Raw genomic sequence first — 21,815 nt, forward strand, 5'->3', positions numbered from 1 at the left:
GGTAGAAGGGTTACCATCAGTTCAAAACCAGCCTGAGATACAGAGGGGAGACTTCCTTCTCAAAAGGAAAAACAATAAAATATAAAATAAGAAAAAAGAGAGAGAGAGATAACAACAATTTAAAAACGAGCAAACCCTGCCTTTCTCTAAACTGGCAAACTCCCGGCAACTAGTAGAGGGCTGACCAGCCTGAGGAGGCCTGGGCGCGGTGCACAACGACCCAGTCGTGGTCCGGGCGCGCTCCCGGCCCGCCCGGGGCGGCTCTAGGCAGAGGCCCGCCCCCGGGTGTCCCCTCGGCCCCGGCCCTCCAGTTCCTCCCGGGCCAGCGGAATTGAGAGCCGGCGACCATGCACGGCGTCCGGCGGGCTCTGCTGCTGCGGCTGCAGCTCGCCCTGCTGGTGGCGGCGGGGGCCGGGGCGCGCGTGAGCGCACCGCGGAGCCTGGCGTGGGGCCCTGGGCTGCAGGCCGCCGCCGTCCTGCCCGTACGCTACTTCTTCCTGCAGTCGGTGGACTCGGACGGCCGGAACCTCACTAGCTCGCCGCCAGGTCAGCGCCCGTCGGCGTCCCCGCGCGTCCCTGTCCCCACGCGTGGCCATCTCCCCACTGCGGGTGTCGCCTTCTCTCCCCTCCCATCGGCGTCCCTTCCCTCCTCCCTGACACCCACGGGGGCGGGAGATGCCACCGAGGACCGTTGGGTGACGAATTCCAAAGGCCGGGCCACAGGCCCCGCCTGGTGACCGATGTCAGGGTAAGTAGAGTTAATGGCGCTTATGGGGTCCCACGGAGCGTGGTGGTGGCGTCACGTGATGCAGATGGCCCTTCCTGGCTGCAGGGCGCGCCTTCCTCCCTGACTCAGCAGCCCACTCATCCCTGGGAGCTCCTAGGCCGGCAGTGCAGACCTCGCGAATCAGAGAAACTTCGTAGACCGCGGAGAAGGGAGGAGCTTGTCTTGAATCTCAGCAGGGCTTCCCTGGACTTGTCCAGCTGGTTTCAGGTTGTTGCCAGTCAGGATTTGCTAACTCGGGTCTAAATTTAAATCTGCTCCCAACTGGCGTCCTGTTTTGCCTGCAAAGAGGCAGAGAAATCCAGGGCGTCCTCCACAAAGCAAATGAGAATTTCACGTACTTGGAGGTTACGTGTACTTGGCAATCCTGGTGTAAAAAAGAGGATGGCAATGTCTGCCTATCAGAAAACTTAGACTCTACTGAGAAAATAGATAATAAGCAACCAGCCTATCAGGGCAGAGCACAGTTGCTACAACTGGATTTCTGCAGCCTGGTATAAACATTGAAGAACTGCCAATCGGCCCACGGAAGTCTGGGAAGTTTCAGGACAGTGGGTTTGAAGGCTGAGAGGGGTTTCTAGACTGGCTTGCAGCCTTGCAAAAGCAGAGTGTGAGGATCAGGTGTTCAGAACAGGAGTCTGTGGGACATGGCTCAGATTCAAACCGTATCGTAGTGTCTGCAATTCCATAGTAAGTAAATGAACCCAGATATGCCTTCATGTGGCTACAGCAAGAGAGTAAGGATTTTTCCCCCTAATTTTAAAATTCTTTTTCCCCAAATAAAATTTTCTGCAAAGATTATTCGGATATGTGTGTGTTTGTGTATGACACTTGTGAGCTGGTGCTCATAGAGACCAGACTTCTAGGCACTTGTGAGGTGCCTAACATAGTTGTTGAGAACATGTGTCCGCTGTACTCTTCGTAGGAAGCACTCTTAACCACTGAGCCATCTCTCTAGCCCCAATATGTCATAATGTTTTTATAATGAGAAAAACGTATCTTTTAAAAATTGCAGTGCATGAGTGGATCCTGGAGTGTCCGTGGCAGGAAGTCAGACGATGATTACGTAGTCCTAGGGTGTGACACTTTGGTTTTATGGGATGCTCTTGTTGGTCATGTAGGATTGGTGCTTTCCCTCCAGCTGCCAAGAGCTTTGATTAAACTTCCTAAATGGCCATTGAAAGGACCCCCAAGACCAAGTTCTCAGCACAAAGGGGATTTGTTCCCCCCAGGGGGACAGAGGACAGGGAATAAGAGACAGACAGGAGACAGAGGTTGAGGAAGAAGGGGAAGGGGACAAGGAAGAGGGGTCGGGGTATTTGTCTAGGAGTGGGATAAAGGACTGCCTCTGTATTAGAGAGGAGACAGATGTGACCTATAGGCAAATGACAGTTTATAAAGATACAAGGGGAAAACCTATGTTCACATGAGGTGTTTTGCTTTAATTGGGCATGTTAATTAGGTGAGCCAAAGGGGACTTTTGATTGCTGGGCTTCAATACTTTGATAGCTGAACCTTCAGAAGGAGGAAATGGCCATATAAGGGAGTAGACCTTGGTGCCTAGCTTTAGGAATGTAATCCAGCTTTTTTTTTTTTTTTTTTTTTAAGCAAGGTAGAGGCAATGGGAAAGAAAGCCAAGGCCTGCCAGAGCCATGCTCACTGGCCAGAGCCCCTTTAGTCATGGCAGGTGACGTCCCCATTGCCAAAGATTCTCTTCTGCTTAAAATTCTGCAATACTGTGATAGCATACTGGCTGTGCTGTTTTTTGATATGTGACCCTCTGATACTTCTTGGAGCTAGGTTTCTTGATCTGTACAGTGGGGTAGATCAATAATTACCTGTCAAGTCTTACAAGAAAAAGGTAGAAAATGCTTATGAGAGCTGGGTATGATGGTACAGGCCTATAATCCAAGCACTTGGGAGGCAAGAACAGGATTGTGAGTTCTAGGTTAGCCTTGACTATGTAATAAGAACATGATCTAAAATACATATAGATGGAGGGATGATAGATAGATAGATAGATAGATAGATAGATAGATAGATAGATAGATATGAACACGTATAGCCCATAGTAGGCACTAAGTAAATTTTTATGCTTTTGGTAGTTTTGAAAACTAAGTATTCAGAATCTCTGAGGTAAGGTTCAACACCCCAGGCTCCTTTTGTGTCACTACCTTCTCATCAGTCACCTTTTCTTAAATCTGAATTTATGGAGAGGAAACTGTAAGCTGATCTTTGATCCCGTTCCATTGTAAAGGCCATCAGGGCAAATGGGAATTCATATTCCTTCCACTTTGAGCAATTCAAATTTAATGCTTCTCTTCCTTATAAAGCTTACTTACACTTACTTATTTCTCTGTCAGACCAAATCAGTGTTATTTTCCACTGACTCTCACTTCAATTTTATGCTATCAATGGCCCAGGCAACTAAGCACTTTAAATATGTGAGTACAGGGACTCAAACCTGGGTCCTCTGGAGGAGTAGCTAATGCCTTTTAACTGCTGAGCCATCTTTCCTCCTTGGGTTGCCTTTCTGATGGCAGCTAGAAGAAACACTAAGCATTTGAAAATTCAGTTTAAAAAGAAAACTTTCACACTCTCTAAAGCACAGGGAACATTGTGGAAGAGGAAGTAGGAAGCATCTAAGAGCTGGAAGACAGAGGGACTGGCTTCAACATGTCCAGAGCAGCAGTTCTCAGCCTTCCTAACGCTGTGACCCTTTAATACAGTTCCTCATGTTGGGGTGAGCCCCCAACCATAAAATTTTTTCCTTGCTACTTTATAACTGTAGTTTTGCTAGTGCTATGAATCATACTGCAAGGATCTGAAATGCAGGATATCTGTGAAAAAGTCATTCTCCACTGCTGTAGACTCAGCCTTTGCAACCATGAACTCATAACCATGGTTACTGTACTAGACCCACACAAGACTGGCCCTGTCAACAGTCAATCACAGAATGGGGAGGATCTTATGGAACCCTGTCCCTCACTCCCAAATTAGCGTTAGGTTCTGGCAGAGGGAGAGTCACCTACAGTTGTGTGCCTGCTACTTACCCACTGCTGAACCCACGAGGTTCCTGTGGATCGGTCCAAATTCACAGTTACACAGACAGCCCTGGTTAGACCAAGTGGGTCATAAACGAAATGAATACACATGAATGTTAAAGAGAGATTTGTACAAAAGGGGAGGGGATAGGCAAAGGTGGGAGGGGGTTTGGAGAGGACAGAGGGTGAGGGTGGTCTGTATGTATTATGTAAAGTGTGAAACTGTCAAAGAACAAATTTAATGAAAAAAGGACATTTTCTCAGAAATGAGGGTTACTAGACACTTCAATGGTATTAAATAACGTATATGTATTTTACAGGGAGAAAGCTGAATTGCCACAGGGCCACCATCTTTAGAGTGTGGACTATTACTGCTTGAATGTTATTCAGAGGAGAAAAGACCAAGTAGGAGAAATGTTACTTCCTTCAGTGAATTAATTTTTTCATCCACTGTTATTGAATGGCTGATGAGTCCCATGTTCAATCATATCCTTGATTTAAGGATGGACCACACATAGTTGCTGTCTGCAAGGATCTTCCAGGATGAAATAAACGTGGTTTACCATGAACACTGCAGGACAAAGAACTTCTATCCTAAGATACGTGTCTAATCACTGAGACATAATGACCAGGAAATGGCAATGTTATTTGTATTTCTTTTGCTTACAGGTCAAACACATTTCAAAGTAGTGGTAAAATCCCTTTCACCTAAAGAGTTGGTCCGTATTTATGTCCCTAAACCTTTGGACAGAAATGATGGAACATTTTTGGTGAGATACCGGATGCACGAGACTGTTCATGAAGGGCTCAAGATAGAGATCCTTTATGGTAGTGAGCACGTGGCTCAGTCTCCCTATATTTTAAAAGGTAGGTGTTACCAGTCACCTGACCCTAGGCATATGTGGGATGCATGCTTTTCAGAAGGGCTGTAATGACCCTGCAGTCAAATGTGACAGAGTAAACATTGCATATGTACTCCCGGAAGCTCAAATTTTATTTCTTTTCTTGGCATTTAAAAAATTATTATTTTCTGAGTTTGAAGAGCACTCGCTGATCTTGCAGAGGGCCTGGGTTCAGTTCCCAGCACCTGCATGGTAGCTCACGATCACCTGTAACTCCAGTTCCAGGGGATGCAATGTCCTCTTCTGACCAGACAGGTACATGTGACATGCACATATATACATGAAGACAACACACACACATAAAACAGACAAATCTCTTGAAAAATCCTTTTGTGTTTCATATTGTATAGTTCCCATTGCTATATCTTTACGTTTATTGATCCTTTGTCCTGCAATGCCAGAGTTGCCATTAATCCCCTCCAGTGTAATTTTATCTCTTGGTACCATTTTTAATTTTCCTAAGCTTTATCTCTGGGATGTGGCAGAGTTAATTGGATATAATTTAATCATTTCCAGCTATATTTTTTTACAATGTGTTAGATGAAATTGAGTCACATTTAATCTGGGGCTAATTACACTCAACAACTGAGGTGCACACTCCCCAAGTCCCAAAAATGAGGAGGCTTTCCAGCCTGGCTGACACAGGCACTTGACCCAGCCCAGCAGGAGCGCTATGCACTGGTCTCCAGGGTTGCTCTGATGGTTCTTCCGTGCGTTGAGTGGATTCTACTCACAGATGCCCTGATTACAGGCTGGGCTGGACTCTCTTTCTCAGAGTCCTGAAGGCTTCTAGGCTTTCCTGTATTTAGTTCTCACCCCTCACATACCTCCCAGGCTCAGCAGCCTGGTTCTCCAGCCCGCTCCGGCTTCCTCAGCTTAGTGAGACTGTTCAGCTCTACAGGCGCTCTCTTCCTGAGCTACACTAAGCAACAGGTTGTGTGACCTGTGAGCTTTCCCTTGCTAGTGTCACCTCCAAGACCCACCGTCCTTCACTGCTTCATGTCCATAGTCTGGAAACTCGGAATCCACGTGGTGGGTTTTGCTCACTAGTTTGACTGATGTAAAAGAATAGGTCAGTGCTTCTTCCTGGTCTTGGTCTGAAGTAGAAAATGCCAACAAAATGGAGCCTGATGTCATCTCAGCGTGGGGAAACAGGGACAGGAGGATCTCTGTATGAGTTTAAGACCAGCCTGGGCTATATGAGACTCTGTTTCCAAAGATCACAAATAAACCATCAAGAAAATATATTCCAATAAATATATGTGTTGAAATTATATTAGATTTGTATATATTGTTTTCTAAATGTATCTTCAGAAGAGTCCATTCTGTTCAGCTGTCCACTTACACTGATAGACCCGTTTGGGTTTCTCTTTCCTCTGAGATGTGTTGACCAAGGGGGCATTAGGGACTTTGAGAGAAAGGTCCTCCATTTTCTTAAAACCTTACTGTTTCTGCATTTGAATGTCTGAAAATCAAGAATTTTCTGTGCTCAGAGTCATTTTACATTTATTACTTGTACCTCACCAGAAGGGAAGGTATCATCCACGTGACTGGAGTGCAATAATTTGGAAGGGTGCATACGCTACGTAGTCTGTCCAAGGTGCCTTGCCAGGGGCAGAGGTGGGGCTCTGACGTAATCACTCTACTACGAATTGCTCTTAGATTCGCCTCTGTCAGTAGTTTTCAGATCTGCCAAGCTGTCATCCAGTGCTCACTTCTTTTTCCGTCATGGCGTTTGTTAACTCAGGGTGGCATTGTGTGTGTGTCCCCCCAGGACCCGTGTACCATGAGTACTGTGACTGCCCGGAAGATGACCCTCAGGTCTGGCAGAAAACTCTGTCTTGTCCAGCCGATGAACCACAGATCGAGCAGGATTTTGTTTCCTTCCCCAGCATTAATCTCCAGCAGATGCTGAAGGAGGTCCCCAAAAGATTTGGGGACGAGCGGGGTGCTGTTGTTCATTACACGATTCTCAATAACCATATCTACCGGAGATCTTTGGGGAAATACACAGACTTCAAGATGTTCTCTGATGAAATTTTGCTGTCACTGGCAAGAAAGGTATGAAAATAAATGAACTGCTTCCAGAAATAATATTGTGTTGTTACTGCAACAGTTACAAACTTAGAACTATAAAAACGGATGAGAATAGATTTCAGGGCTCAAAAATGTGTCAGAGAATGTGCGTAAGTCTCTTCGCTGTAAGGATGGCTATTTGCTGTAAGATTTAAGCTAAGGTGGATCTCAGCACTCAGGTTCATGAGACTTCAGTGCTAGAATATGAGAGTTAGGCAGAGTGCCAGGACAGGGCACAGGCCTTGTTCGGAAGTCTAAGGGTTCTGGTGAGCTCAGTCATGACATTAATGTGGGGTGCTGTATAGAAAACAGGCTCACGTTGGGAGCGGGGGGTCAGAATGCCTAGTAAGGAAACGGATGTGCAAGGACCTCACCTGAGTTTTAGTCGTGGATATGGACACAGGGTAGAGAATTCTAGAAGCAAAGGTGGAAGAGGGCATGGTAAGGAGGGCCACGGCTTAGGTTTGACTGTGGACTATTGCATAGGTAGCTGCTGAGGGCTCCCGAAGGCCACACACTCACACTTTTCTCTAGATACTCACTTCTGCAACATTACATTTTAAATGCCACCTCTGGAGACAGGTAGCCAACTTCCAGCTAAGTGAGTTTGTCATAGACCACTGTCACCTAAGACCTTCTAACAAGCAGTGGCCAAGAGTCTTTCTTCTCCCTATCCCACTGTTTTCAACGGTACTTCCCAGTGCCCAATAGGGGAGATGGTTCAGTTGGTAAAGTGCTTGCTGTGTAAAGATTAGGACCTGAGTTCAACCCTCAGACCCCATGTGACAAAGGCCAGTTGTGATGGTGTGTGCTTGGCATCCCAGTGCTGAGGAAGCAGGGACAGGTGGATCCTTAAGGCTCAGAGCTTAGCCAGTCAGCTTGGCCTCCTCAGAAAGGTCCAGGCCAGACAGACCATGTCTCAAAAAACAAGGTAGATAGTGCTTGAGGAAAACCACCAAAGATTGACCCCTGTCCTTCACCCGCAGGTTTATGCGCATACACACGTGTACACACACACACACACACACACACAGAAGTGACTGAGGCATTTGGTGCCTCCCAGCACTAACCTTTGTGCTTTTGTAGGTCACCCTCCCAGATTTAGAATTTTATATCAACCTTGGAGATTGGCCCTTGGAGCATCGAAAAGTCAATGACACCCCTGGCCCTATACCTATCATTTCCTGGTGTGGCTCCTTAGACTCAAGAGACATTATCCTTCCAACGTATGATGTCACCCACTCCACACTCGAAGCAATGAGGGGTGTCACAAATGATCTCCTCTCTGTTCAGGGAAACACAGGTAAGTTCAGGTTTATTCTCTAGGGTAAAAATCTTAAAAGGCGAAGGGAGTGTTTAATCAGAAAGAATAAATGTATATGCTTAATCATTCTTACTTCCAACCAAGAAAAATGTTTGCCTAGCATGTGTAAGGGCCCAGGGTCCATTCCCAGCAAGACAAAGCAGGGAAAACCATCCCAGGGCTGAAAGAGAATGTTTAGGACGCTCCCAATTTGAAAATTAAAAACACATGCCGGGCGGTAGTGGCGCACGCCTTTAATCCCAGCACTTGGGAGGCAGAGGCAGGAGGACTTCTGAGTTCGAGGCCAGTCTGGTCTACAGAGTGAGTTCCAGGATAGCCAGAGCTATACAGAGAAACCCTGTCTCGAAAAAAAAAAAAATTAAAAACACATAGTCTGGGGTGACAATGTCCAAGACTATATTCATGTAGTCTCTTTTGAACTTAGTCATCTTTAAACATCTTTCAAGTCTGCTCTGCACTTGGTTATATTTACGTGAAAATTTATAGCAAAATTTAAAGATATTTAAATAATGTATATATTTGGTAAACTTGTCACCTAATTCTGACTCCAGTGCTTTTTATTACTGCATGAAATGAGAACAAATTCCGAAAAGCATAAGAGGATTGCGACCGTGGTGAACTCTGGGCATTAGGAACCCATCCTCTATCGCTCCGTAAGGAATTCTCTCATTTCTGTGTTTCCAGAGTCTTTAGAGCTGGGGTTCTTCTCTCTGATTGTGAACCCTTCCATTGTGATACAGCACCCTTCTTGGGAACTCACTGGGCTGCCCACACTTTGCCTTGTCCTTTTAGCCTCCATGCCTCGTGAATGTCATTTGGGGGGCAAGATCAGAGATTTAGGCAAAGTACCCAAAGGTGAGAAAAGATAATAAAAATCAGATGGAGGCGACAGGAAATAAAAGTCAGTGTACTTCCCGTTTGATGGCAGTGCATTTCTGACTAGCTGGCTGAGGCGATTGGATCCCTCCCATTTCTGTCTGACGAGCTCTCCAAGATGCTGACAAGTATTTAACCAACAACATCGTTCTTTAGAGTAGTAAGACATTTTGTCAGAGGTTGGAATTAATTTTTCTAAGACATTTCCCTTCTATAACTGGCATGGTTGCTCATGCCTATAATCCTAGCACTTGGAAGCCTGAGGCAGGGGGATTGTTACTAGTTTGAGACCCTTCTGGGCTACATAACAAGCAGCAGACCAGCAAGAGATAGATAGCAAGATCCTAACTCAAGTCCTCCATATACCTATGTGAGTGTTGTGAGCTATGTAATTGCATTTAATAATATCAAAGGAAAATGTCTTCCCTGGATTCAAAATTATAAGTAGCTGAGCTGGAGAGATGGTCAAGTGGTTAAGAGCTCTTGCTGCGGTGGTGGCATACGCCTTTAATCCCAGCACTTGGGAGGCAGAGGCAGGTGGATTTCTGAGTTCAAGGCCAGCCTGGTCTACAGAGTGAGTTCCAGGACAGCCAGGGCTACACAAAAAAACCCTGTCTCAAAAAGACAAAATAAATAAATAAATAAATAAATAAATAAATAAATAAATAAGCTCTTGCTGCTTCTCAAGAGGACCCAAGTTCGATTCCCAGCACCCATTTGGTGAACCACAAATGTGTGTTAACTCTAGTCCCATGGGATCTGGCTTTATCCTCTGGCCTGTATACATCAGATGTACGTGAGATACACATAAAATTAAAATAAGGGGAAAATATGGACTAAAAATCTGTTGGGGTTACTGAGTTATGCAGTTCTCTGATGATCTCACAAGAACAAAAGTCTATGTGTGCTTCATGAGACATGACATTTGGAAGAAGGTATGGCCTAGGAGTGGGACTAACCACAGAACTTCTGTTTGCCTTGCACTTGGTCTGATGTGTGATGGCTGCTTCCTAGTGTTGTACAGCAGCAAAGAGCAGTGCCTTGTGTGAGCTGTCCTTGCCGGTAAATGGGAGGGGCTGGAGCAAACAGAAGGACGCTCTCAGAAAGCATCTCTGGCAAAGTGAGACTCAGTCCCAGGTATTTTGGGAATAGCATCTATGTTACAAAGTGAATTCTCGAAGAGCATCGACACGTTAAATGACAATAGTGGAGTAAAGGTCGTCATACTGTCTTTTGGTTTCAGATTCTTAATCATAATTTTTTATGGCCTCAAACTTCTAGGGCCTTCCTGGATCAATAAAACCGAGAAAGCTTTCTTCAGAGGTAGAGATAGCCGAGAGGAGAGGCTGCAGTTGGTACTTCTATCCAAAGAAAATCCACAGCTGCTAGATGCAGGAATTACAGGATATTTCTTTTTCCAAGAGAAAGAAAAAGAGCTTGGAAAAGCCAAGTTGATGGGTTTCTTTGATTTCTTTAAGGTATGAGTCTTCCTGTGGCTATGAAGTGATATACTGTGTCCAGTCTACCAAACGGGGGCTTCAAGCAGGTTGCCCCAGTGTTTGAGTGAACTCTACTTTCAAACTTTCCTGTCAGACAGGAATTATAAAACTCTTGACAGTTTTGTCTCTGTTAATTTTGTTTACCAAGTACCGTAGAACTATATTTAATGCTTTACATAAGAGTTAACATGTACTTTGGATGTATTTATTGTGGCTTTTCCCCCTTTGATTTAATAAGCTGGTCTTATTACGTAAGTGTCTTTTACAGGGAGTTATCTCAAGTACCCTTGGTAAATAAAGAGTATTCATTTTTATATACACAAAATATGTGAATAAGAGCTGGAGTTCGGGTCCTGCCTATAGTGTTTCTTCTACTGTCTGTGGCCCCTCATCTCCTAGTGGCTCTGTGTCCTGTGACACCACTAGGCCTGCTCTGCTCCTTTACTGCCCCTTGCTATTCATTTTTACATGAATGTGTGTATGAGTTTGTATGTGTGTGATGTGTGCATGTATGTATGATGCATACATGCACACACACAGGTGTGTGTGTGTGTGTATGTGTGTGTGTGTACCTCTCACTCCTTTTAGAGTGTTATTATGAGACCCACACCTAGATTGGGAAATACAAGGTTTTGACTATTTAAGAAATTATTAAGAAGTTAGGGTGTAGCCCAGCAGAGGGATTCAGTTGCATATATGAGGCATAGATTTGATCCCCAGTATTGAAAAAGAGAGGGGAAATGGAGGAAAGAGAGGGGGGTCACTGTATTTGGAAATGGACTATCTTCGTCTCTGGGGTGGGGGAGTAATGGTGAAAAAGAACAGTGAATTGCATTCACAATATAAGTTTATAAATTTCTCTGTATACCAGTTTTCTCACTTGTAAAAAAAAAAAAAAAACCTGCTTCATATTATAATTAAATTGGATTTCAAGCCTTTGCTAAGTGCTTTTGAAATGTTAATCCAATATATGCCAACAATGTAGCTGTGCCTCCAGGTTTCTGTCAACTATTTTTATTATGCTTATTTATCTCTCTTCTTCTCTCTCTTCCTCTCCCCCTCCCTCTTCCTCTTCCTCTGCGTGCATGCGTGCGTGCGTGCGTGCGTGCGTGCGTGCGTGCGTGTGTGTGTGTGTGTGTGTGTGTGTGTGTGTGTGAGTCAGTTAGTTCTCTCCCCTTACCATGTGGATCCTGGAAATTCTGAGGATTAAACTTGAGTTATCTTCCACTCACTGAACCATCTTATGTACAGTTTACAAGCTGGTAAGATGTAAACTCTATTATACGTAAACTCATTTAAAACTGTTAAATAGAGAGAGTGCCTTTCTATGTTGTGGGTTTAGGGCATGAAACAAATGAAATAATGTATACATGAAAATTGATAATTATTCCTACTTCAGAATATTTAAATTTAGAATTTTGACAATAGTTTTAACACCTGCTTTGGTTACACAAGTCCAGACTCTCTGTTTCACAGATGTAATTGAAACAGCACACACTCCTGTCCTAAAATTTCCTATGAGGGAGCTGTTAAAGGCTGACTATCACTTTTATACAAGGAAAAAATCAAAGATAAATGAAATACAAACACATATGTGAGAAAGTGGGAAATAATCCCTCTGTATTTAATTTTAAAAATGATAAGAAACAGAAGTAAAGTATGGATGTGTATGTGACTTTGTATTTGTGTGATGTGTGCTTCATGAGAGTCTTTGGTTTTAATCTTCTAGTACAAGTACCAAGTGAACGTGGATGGGACTGTGGCTGCATACAGGTATCCATACCTCATGCTGGGCGACAGCCTGGTCCTGAAGCAGGATTCACCGTACTATGAACATTTCTACATGGCACTAAGGCCTTGGAAACACTATGTTCCCATTAAAAGAAACCTCGGTGATTTACTAGAGAAAGTGAAATGGGCCAAGGTATGTTCCATGCAATTGTTATTTTCTTGGACAATAACCAAGTTATTAATATAGGAACCTGTGTTCCATGAGGACCCAGTATATCATAATCAACACGAATCAAAGGACTATGATTTTCTGAAAATACATGATCCCTTTAAATAGCAAAAGAACAGGCACAAGTGTTGTCAAGATAGCTGGGTGGCTAAGAACACTTGCTGCTTTTCTGAAGGACTTAGTTTGGCTTCCAACACTCACATTGGAAACTCACAATGGCCTGAAACTCCTGCTTCAGGGAGTGAAGGGCGTCCTCTGGCTTCTGTGTCTGTGCTCATATACAAACCCACATGTGTACACACACAGGTACACATATGTAAGAGAAAGACATCAGAATCACTTTGTATAGCCTCTGTCAACATAGTTGAAGGTCAGATTTGGAGTCTAGTGTTGGATATAATACAGCTTTTCTAAATGAGTCCCTATTTTCACTCATCAATGCAAAACAAAAACACACAGAATGCAAACTACAGATCAAAAAGGCCAGCGTTGAAAGGCTTTATATGTCAAGAGAACTTTCCAAGCAACTATAATATTCTTCCCAACAGGGGGCAAAAAAAAACCTCAATTCCTTCCCCAACACAAGCCATAGCATCCCAAGAACAAGTTTCCCATAAAATAGATTCCTTTTTTTTTGAGAAATATTAAAAACTATTGGGTTTATTATGACACTATAAAATGTATCCTTCCATTATAATTTTTCCACTTTCTAACTTTTGAGAAGTAATATCTGTTTGTGGACATAATGGGGATCAGAGTCATTGTTCTGACTTTTCCTAAGATCCACAATTGCAACCAAATGGCTTTTCCTATCAGTTGTGTGCACAAAATAAGCATTTTCCCTGAGTATAATTGAGAGTGTTAGCTATTCCTGGCTCTACAGCCAGTGCGTACTAATGAGTGAGTAACTTTTTATTACAGCATTATAGTCCTTTGTGGCTACTGCTGTTTAACAGAACTTCCTGTTACTGTGTATTAAAAGAAGCTTTACAAAAAACAAAGTTTTATTATTTTAATTTTACACAAGTGTAGAGGTCTGTGCACTTGAGCAAAAATGCCCTCAAAGACCAGAAGCCTCAGATCCCCTGGAGGTGGATGCTGGTCCTCTGTAAGGGCAGTTCTCACACTTAACTGCTGAGCCATCTCCCCAGCCCAGAATCTTAGCTGCTGCTGCTGCTGCTAGTGGTGGTGGTGGTGATTTGGCTTTTCAAGACAGAGTATCTCTGTGTAGCTCTCTGGCTGTCCTAGAATTTGCTCTGTAGACCAGGCTGGCCTTAAACTCAGAGATCTGCAGCCTGGCTTTTTTTTGTTTGTTTGTTTTTCGAAACAGGGTTTCTCTGTGTAGCCCAGGCTGGCCTGGTACTCACTCTGTAGACCAGGCTGGCCTCGAACTCAGAAATCCCCCTGTCTCTGCCTCCCAAGTGCTGGAATTAAAGGTACAGCCTGGCTTTTAAAAGACATTTTAACATGAAAATTGATTCATTCTGCTCTTAGGCAGACTGGGCAGTGCTGGGGAGGCAGATGACAGACCCAGAGCTTTCTCCATGGATAGCTAAGAAAGTTCCAAAATAGTCACCGAAGAGCTTGTGAGACTTGGAATCAGCCCACACACCCGTCATCCCTTCCCGGTAACAGACATCTTCTGTGTTCCCATGGCCTCCTGTGTTAGTTAGAGCCCATAGTGGTCGTCATCGCCCATCCGTTCACACACCTCCCACGCTTGCACCTAGCTTTCTCTGTGGGCCGCAGCCGTCATTTTCATTTTCATCTTTAATCTTAGGAAAATGATGAAGAAGCAAAGAAGATAGCGAAAGAAGGACAGCTAACTGCTAGGGACCTGCTCCAGCCACCCAGACTTTACTGCTACTATTACAGAGTGCTACAGGTCAGTTCAGTCTGTCCGTCCTCATGGGTCTGAGGCCTGTATACCCCATGTGTGGCTTGGACACTTTGTACTGTGCTTACTGGGAGGATCAGGGACAGCTTGTGGGAAGAAATTACCAGTGCTGAGGTCTGGCCTTGGCTGTCCCAGAACTAGCTCTCTAGACCCGGCTAGCCTTGAACTCAGCCTTGAGATCCACCTACCTCTGCCTTCCGAGTGCTGGGATTAAAGGAGTGCATTGCCACCTCCCAGCCGCCTCCGTACTAACCCCCCAACCCTCCATCCCCACCGCTCACACCAGGGTTTCTCTGTAGCCCTGGCTGTCCTGGAACTCCTTCTATAAACCAGGCTGGCCTCGAATTCACATGTATCCTCCTGCCTCTGCTTCCTGAGTGCTGGAACTTGTTAATCTCCGTTCTGTATTATGGGAAAAAAAGAAAGAGAGAGAGAGAGAGAGAGAGAGAGAGAGAGAGAGAGAGAGAGAGAGAGAGAGAGAGAGAACAAAAAAAAACAAAAAATGGAGGTTTAGAGGTCACGCGGTTCCTCCCATCCTGTCCGAGTGCACCCCCTGCTGGCTGATCCGTTGAGAAATTCATTGTCTGTGGGTAGAATAAAGGCAAGCCGTCCCACCCCCACCCCACCCCGCTCCTCTTGCCATTCTTAGATGGGTTCCATCCTCTCTACTAATCTAGTTCTAATATTTTTTTAAATTTTAATTACATTTTATTGTATTTGTTGTGTGAGCTCGGGGAGGGAGGGAGAGCATAGTGCCTGTGTCAGAGGATGCTCTATGGAAGTTGGTTCTCTTCTTCACCCTGTAGGTCCCAGGGATTTAACTAGGGTCTTGAGGTGGGTGGCAAGCACTTTACCCATTATGCCATCTTACCAGCCCTAGCTTTAATTTTAATGGTAGGGGTTTCTACCTCTAATATGTTAACTTGGCTATATTATTGTTTTGTTGGTATTAGCTTAATACTAGGAATATATAACCAAGTGGGCACAGAATCAATGGAATGAAAGACATGGCACGTAGGGATATTTCTGGCCAGAGGAGAAGAACATTGCATGGGCCTCTTGCTATGCTTATGACTCCAGGCTTACAGGGTGGATGGAAGAGGCCATCTTGCACTCTATCTGGAGATATTCATTATTTTGACTTGCTGGTGTGAAAATTCAGCTTCAACTCTAATATACATACATACATACATACATACATACATACATACTACATACATACATACATATTCATTCAAGTATGGGCATGTATCTTTTCTAGAGTCATCCCATTTACACAGAAGTATAGATTAGGATTCTATGGCAGACTATGAGATGTTACACTAGCATTTATAGTAAATAAAGTTAAACGATAACTATGAAATTAGAATGAGCCAGATCTTTGGTTTGGGTTTGAAGCATCATTGTTGAAGGTGGAAGTGTGTGGGAGGTTAGACTAGAATGAAGCATGAACTAAACTTCTGTTCCTTCTGAACATATTACAGAAATATGCTGAGCGCCAGGCCAGCAAGCCCATGGTCCGTGATGGAATGGAACTCGTTCCCCAGCCAGATGATGGCACATCCATTTGCCAGTGCCACAGGAAGAGGCCCAAGAGAGAAGAGCTTTAAGGAGACCCAGCTCCACACTCCTTTGTATGCCAGCTGCATCTTTAAGACTTGTGAAAGATAGCCGGGCGGTGATGGCACACGCCTTTAATCCCAGCACTTGGGAGGCAGAGGCAGGCGGATTTCTGAGTTCGAGGCCAGCCTGGTCTACAGAGTGAGTTTCAGGATAGCCAGGGCTACACAGAGAAACCCTGTCTCGAAAAAACAACAACAACAACAACAAAAAAGACTTGTGAAAGATGCTAAGCTGTGAAGAAACAGAGAAGCCAGGCCCAGTGGATAGGCTTACACCTGTAATCCAGCACAATGGAAGCAGAGGCAAGAGGATTTTATTGGTGCAAAGCCAACCTGAGATTTGTGGTGACTTCCAGGCCAGCCCAGATTACCCAGTTGGATCTTATGAAAAAGCCAGAACAAAAAAGAAATGTAGAGAAATGCTAAGCATTTAACCCCACACTTGAGAGCCTACGTCAGGAAGATCATGGGTTTCAGTATTACCAAATACCTTCGGAACTGTCTGTGCACCCTTGTGGATAAAAAGGCTCATGAATCACTGGGAATCTCTGGGTGGCACACTCACATGCACTGGCTTGTTTCTATCTTTACCAAAGATAAAAACTTCACTTACTGTTATATTCAGTTATGAAGGGAGAAGTGTTTGGGGAGGTTTGAATTTCTCTCCACTGTGTCGTTTCTCCTCATGTAAGCTGTTCCCATTGCTTGGTGACAGCAGCCTCCTTTTGGAAGATCTGATGAGGTTAACTAAGGAACAAGCTGCTGCTACTTAAGGTGGCACGGCGACTGAAGGAACATACCACATTGTTTAAATCTTTCCAGCTAAGTAGCATTAAGTGTGTGTGGCAACTGAGAATCTGAGTTGTACCCCTATTAAAAACAGTACAGCCACAGATACGGAGAATAGCATCCTGTGGGCATTTATGTACTGGGAATGTAAAAATAGCAGCCATCCACGTGAGATATTTCATTCTGTTTGTCCTTCTGAGAATCTTTGAGAATTGTTACAGCCAGCTTCAGGAAGCCAGCCAGGATTCACTAATAACCCAATGACAGAGGCAGGCGCTCATTCCTGGATCCACAGACCCTCCTGTTTCAGTAGTCTGATAAACAGCATACTGAAGCTGTTAAGATAAAGGCTTTGGGACTTGCCTCTACGTTTGAGGACAAGGTCAAGATCTAAGTCTCATACCATAAGTTCACTTCTGATTCCTCAGATCAGCATCAATCCAAGATGCAGTTCCTGACAGAATGCTCTCTAAAACAAGAGCTACCCACACTCCCAGAGTAAAGGTTCTCCCCGAACTGAAATACTCATTTGCTCATATCTGTTCTCCTGGAGACCAATAAGAACACAAGAATTTATATCTTTAACTAGATCATAAAAATATCAGCATGACAAATATCCCATATGGACATGAGAAAAAAGACTGCCTCCCTCGCTTCTACCTCTTTAACCACAGGTTCAGAAAGCAAATGATGGTTTGTTAGAGACACATTAATTTTTTAAACCGTTGTCATTTGAGGCTGAACAGCCCTAGCTGAACAAGGAGAAACCACATTGAGACAAACTGGGCAGTTTCTACTGACTTGTCCGAGCCCCCGAGATTCTCATTTTGAACAGTCCCACTTTGGAACATTACACTGGAGACAGTCTTTGACACACAAACCTGCAAGGGACATTTTACATCCAAACTGTAGCAAGTCTATCAATAAATCTAGGTGACTCCACTTGACCATAGCCTTTGAAATGAGTTTTCCATGGCTTTATGGTTCATTAACTTGAGCATACCTTAGGGAAACAAGCCGCATTATTAGACCCTGATTCCTTCCCTTCCGACTTACCTATTGTCCATAGAGTCCATTAGCCACTTTTAATACTGAAATTTTTATTAAAATATATCTGGCTTCAGGAGCCATGAGTTGAGAGTAAAGAGAAACCACTGGGGAGAGGTTGGAGGGAGAAAGGGGGACAATGATATATTTTAATTTCAATAGAAAAAAAAGTTTTATATGACTTTTGAAAAAGGGATGTAAGGATACAAAGATATAGGTGTGTTCATTTGAATAAACTGTCAACAATGTTTATGTTTTCAAACACTGAGTCCATCACCCATCAATTGTGAGCACATTGCCTAAATAGCTACTGATGAGTTGAGGAACTGAGCACCACCATTAACAAGAAGAAACCAGTTTTAATTACGCTGTAATGAAAGCTTTCCATGACCAAAGAGAGGCACTGGACAGAACGTGAAGACCTTTTCTAAAGGAAAGGGTTGGGTGGGCAGGACAGACTGATAGTGTTGGGAAGAGTACAGAGAGAGGGCGATTTTTACTTTTGCTTTATACCATTTTATAATATCCAAATTGGTTTTAAATTATGAATTTATATCAAGCTGTAAAATAAAAATGTCAACATGGTAAAAAAAAATGCACAGAGGAGACTATAATAAGGGGAAAGGAACAGATATTTTATGTTTTCCACAATGCCATATTAAGAATGTCTAGAATTTTGCCCTGTGGTTTTATTTTATATATATATACTCTTTTTTTAATAAAGCACATTTTCATAATAAAAATGGGAACCCCATGTACTTTGTTTTAAGAAAGATTGATACCACCTACACCCTGGTATATCTCTAAGTCTAAGTGATTTCTTAAAAAATATTTATTTTCTGTGTATAAGTGTTAGTACCCCCACATGCTTGCCTGGTACCCACAGAGGCCAGAAAAAAATGGATTCCCTGGAACTGATGTTACAAATGGCTGTGAGCTGCCATGTGGGTGCTGGGAACTGAACCTGGGTCCTCTGCAAGAGCATCGAGTGTGCTCTGAACCTCTGAGCTCTCTGACTCTGCTCTAGCTTCCTCTCTACTATGTCCTCATGTCATGGCCACTCTGTTCCTATTGGGCAGAAATAGGGGGGAAAGTGCTTTACATCCCTGGTTTGTTTTGTTTGTTTGTTTAACTAATTTTTAAAGTTAACATACAAACTAATGGGTTTCATTATGGCTTTTTCCTACATGTGTCTCATTATACTCTTCTAATCCTGCCCTTTCTGCATTTTTTTTCCACCCCTGTGCCTTCCTGACCCCTCCCACACCAATCATTAGTCAAGAAAACATCCTCACAGACTTGCCTACTGGTTAATCTGATGGAGACACTTTCCTAATTAACCTTCCCTTTTCCCAGAAGATTCTGGCTTATATCAAGTTGACCAAAAGCTAGGCAGCAAACATAGTCCTTCATGGGCTCACAAGTTTGAACACTTGGTTCCTACTTGGTGGTGCTGTCTGTAGAGGTTACTGAACCTGCAGCCTTGATAGAGGAAGAACATCACTGCAGGGCAGGCTTTGAAGGCTTATAGCCTGCCCTGCTTCCTGCTCTCACTGCCCTTCCTGTGTGGTGTGTGGAGTCAGGCAACTTCTTGTTCCTGAAGCCATGCTAACCCTTCCCTTTCATGATGCCCACTGGCACCATAAGCAAAAATAAACTTTCTTCCTCAGGTTGTTTGTTGCTCTGGCATCTTGCCATAGCAACAGAAAAGTGCTTTCCAAGGATTCCCCCTTATTGTAAACTACTAGGCGGCAAGAAGAAACAAGCTTTCAGAAACGAACTCCCTAGAGAAACCCAAAAGTTGATTTCCCACCACACGATCAGGCTATCTGCCCAGGTTTCATGTCGCAATGAGTAACAAGAGCCCCCTGCTGCTGTGCACGTCACTGCCCACAGATGGGGCTCTGGGGTGGAAGCTAAAAAGAAAATCCATGGACAATTAATTGTTTGCCCCCTGTGCCAGGTCCTTTTAGCATTTGGGGGGCAATTCCCCAAGCAGTCCACTGTTTGAACCAGTTTGGAGTGAAATGGTGCCTCACAAAAGGAGTAATATAAATGAGTATTCTGCTTTTACTGGCATTGTGGAATTTCTGTTACTAATGGGAGGTATGGATTTGGACACCTGCACTGGGCCCAGCGAGCCTAGTGAACATAGAGATTGATAGTAGTCAACCTGACTGCGCTTGTTGCAAAAGTCCCTGTAGCTAATTAGCCGGCAGATGAGCTGTAACAGCTGACTGGCTAACTAGGCTGTAGATAATCAAGTTATTTTCGAGGCCCATTTCTGTTTCTTACAAATGTTGATGGTCAGAGCACTGGCTGAAGTTCCCAGAATACGGTTGACCCTTGATAGATTCCAGTCTATTGAAGAGATTTGCTGGGTTTTTCTGCTTGGCTTGAGTAAATTTCACTGACTTTGCTGTTCTAGGAAATTTAAGCAGTTTTGGCCTGGTCATCAGGGCCTGAAGAGGAGGCACAGTGACCCTGAAAAGCATTAGGTAAGTCCTCAACCAGGCACACCTTTCCTAACTGCATATGGGCATTGTGGGAAAGTTCGGATTCCCAACTTTCTTTGATACGTGTTCTGAGTATCTGAGCTGGATTGTTTTGCTTTTGCAGGATTCATGCCTTCTAGACGAATGTCTTACAACTGAGGTATTATAAGACATGTTTTTAAAAATCTCAACTCTGACTGACTTAGGGAAGGACCTAGCCAAAGCCCATAATCCCCTGCCTAAAAACACCCAGTCAGCCAGGTTGGGGGGGGGGGGGTCCACTGATATAATTCCCGTGCAGTTCCAAGACAGCCAGGGCTACACAGAGAAACCCTGTCTTGAAAAAAGGAAAAGAAAAGAAAAAAAAAAAAACACTAGTGAACAAACAAGACAAAAATAATAATAATTTTATTTAATATAAAAATTTGAACCCAGTTTGTATTAGATTAAAAAGCACAAGTATTGAAAGTATTAAAATGTATTCATGTCTATGTGCTAACACATGGCTGTTGAAGTTGGGCCTGGTACTGACTCCCAGCTCCATGCTCCTAGGAATAAGACTCAGACGCAAAATATATTTACAAATACCTTGGCCATATAGCTAGGCTCTTCTCTGACTAGATCATAACTTAAATAACCCACATAACCTCATTATTTTAATCTACATTCTGCCACATGGCTGGTTACCAATGCTCAGGTACCATGAGTCTGTCTCCTCACATCTTCCCTGGCCGATCTCCCACCCCAGGTAGTTCACCTCCCATTTCCTGCCTAAGCCAGAGGCTACAGGCTTTTTAATTGACAGGTGGTGCATCCATACAATACACCAGATATTCTCTCTACACATGACAACAGCTACATGAAGGAGAACTGAAGCCCATGGCCTCGTTTATGGAAACTGTGATAAGGATTTTAAAGGTCTTGATATTCACTTTGTCACTGAATTTCCTACAAGGATTTTTTTCCCTCTGTAAAAATGCATTTAATATATAAAGAAAATATTTTCCTAGAAGTTCATCTTCCTCACAAATTATGTTCCATGCAAGAGCATAGAAGAACTAGGCAGGTCTGAATATTCTTCATTTTACATTGTTTCCCTCTGACATTAAGGTAATGTTGGCGTGCAGGATATTCAACATTCAGGTAAATAAAGCATGCATTAAATATACAGTATGCTTTCGGGTTCTGTGAAGTCCTCTATTTAAAACCTGTGTCAAGCTAAGGAGCTTAAATTTAGAAATAGCATTAGACTGAGGCCTCATGTCACGTAGTAGACTGAGGCCTCATGTCACGTAGTAGACTGAGGCCTCATGTCACGTAGGCCTTCAGCAAGGCTCGTCACGTGTCGGAGATCTCTCTGAGTTCCTTTCTCAAGTCCTCTGCCTCTATGGCACCAAGACTGGAAGAGAGCGAGACGTCTATCAGAACAAACGTCATCACAGACTAAGGCTTAGACATCTAAGTAAGAAGAATGGTCAGGTTTGGGGGCGGGGCCTAGGG

General features: G+C 43.7%; 1 protein-coding gene across 3 annotated transcripts; it reads left to right on the forward strand.

The window, feature by feature from the left end:
• The first annotated feature begins 258 nt into the window (after nt 1-258).
• Nucleotides 259-18,563, forward strand: Poglut3 (protein O-glucosyltransferase 3). Of its 3 annotated transcripts, none has more exons than XM_031343531.1 (8): nt 259-546; nt 4,498-4,695; nt 6,505-6,791; nt 7,893-8,109; nt 10,288-10,484; nt 12,235-12,429; nt 14,246-14,350; nt 15,847-18,563. In XM_031343531.1, the coding sequence occupies exons 1-8, from the start codon at nt 348-350 to the stop codon at nt 15,970-15,972; spliced, it is 1,524 nt and encodes a 507-aa protein (XP_031199391.1). In that variant the 5' UTR covers nt 259-347; the 3' UTR covers nt 15,973-18,563. The 3 variants fall into 3 exon arrangements, with proteins under 3 accessions (XP_031199391.1, XP_031199392.1, XP_031199393.1); XM_031343532.1 differs by having other exon boundaries at nt 437-546; nt 4,149-4,695; XM_031343533.1 differs by lacking the exon at nt 259-546 and adding an exon at nt 591-748.
• The last annotated feature ends 3,252 nt before the right edge of the window (nt 18,564-21,815 follow it).

Source organism: Mastomys coucha, unplaced genomic scaffold (genome assembly GCF_008632895.1).
Source record: "Mastomys coucha isolate ucsf_1 unplaced genomic scaffold, UCSF_Mcou_1 pScaffold23, whole genome shotgun sequence".
NCBI classification, from domain to species: Eukaryota; Metazoa; Chordata; class Mammalia; order Rodentia; family Muridae; genus Mastomys; species Mastomys coucha.

What these genes read in the sequence shown, in the direction of transcription:
- Poglut3 (XM_031343531.1), top strand. Translation starts at nt 348, where the DNA reads ATGCACGGCGTCCGGCGGGCTCTGCTGCTGCGGCTGCAGCTCGCCCTG. An exon ending in GTCTCCCTATATTTTAAAAG is followed by an intron (nt 4,696 to 6,504) that starts GTAGGTGTTACC and finishes GTGTCCCCCCAG; the next exon opens with GACCCGTGTACCATGAGTAC. An exon ending in CTCTGTTCAGGGAAACACAG is followed by an intron (nt 8,110 to 10,287) that starts GTAAGTTCAGGT and finishes TCAAACTTCTAG; the next exon opens with GGCCTTCCTGGATCAATAAA.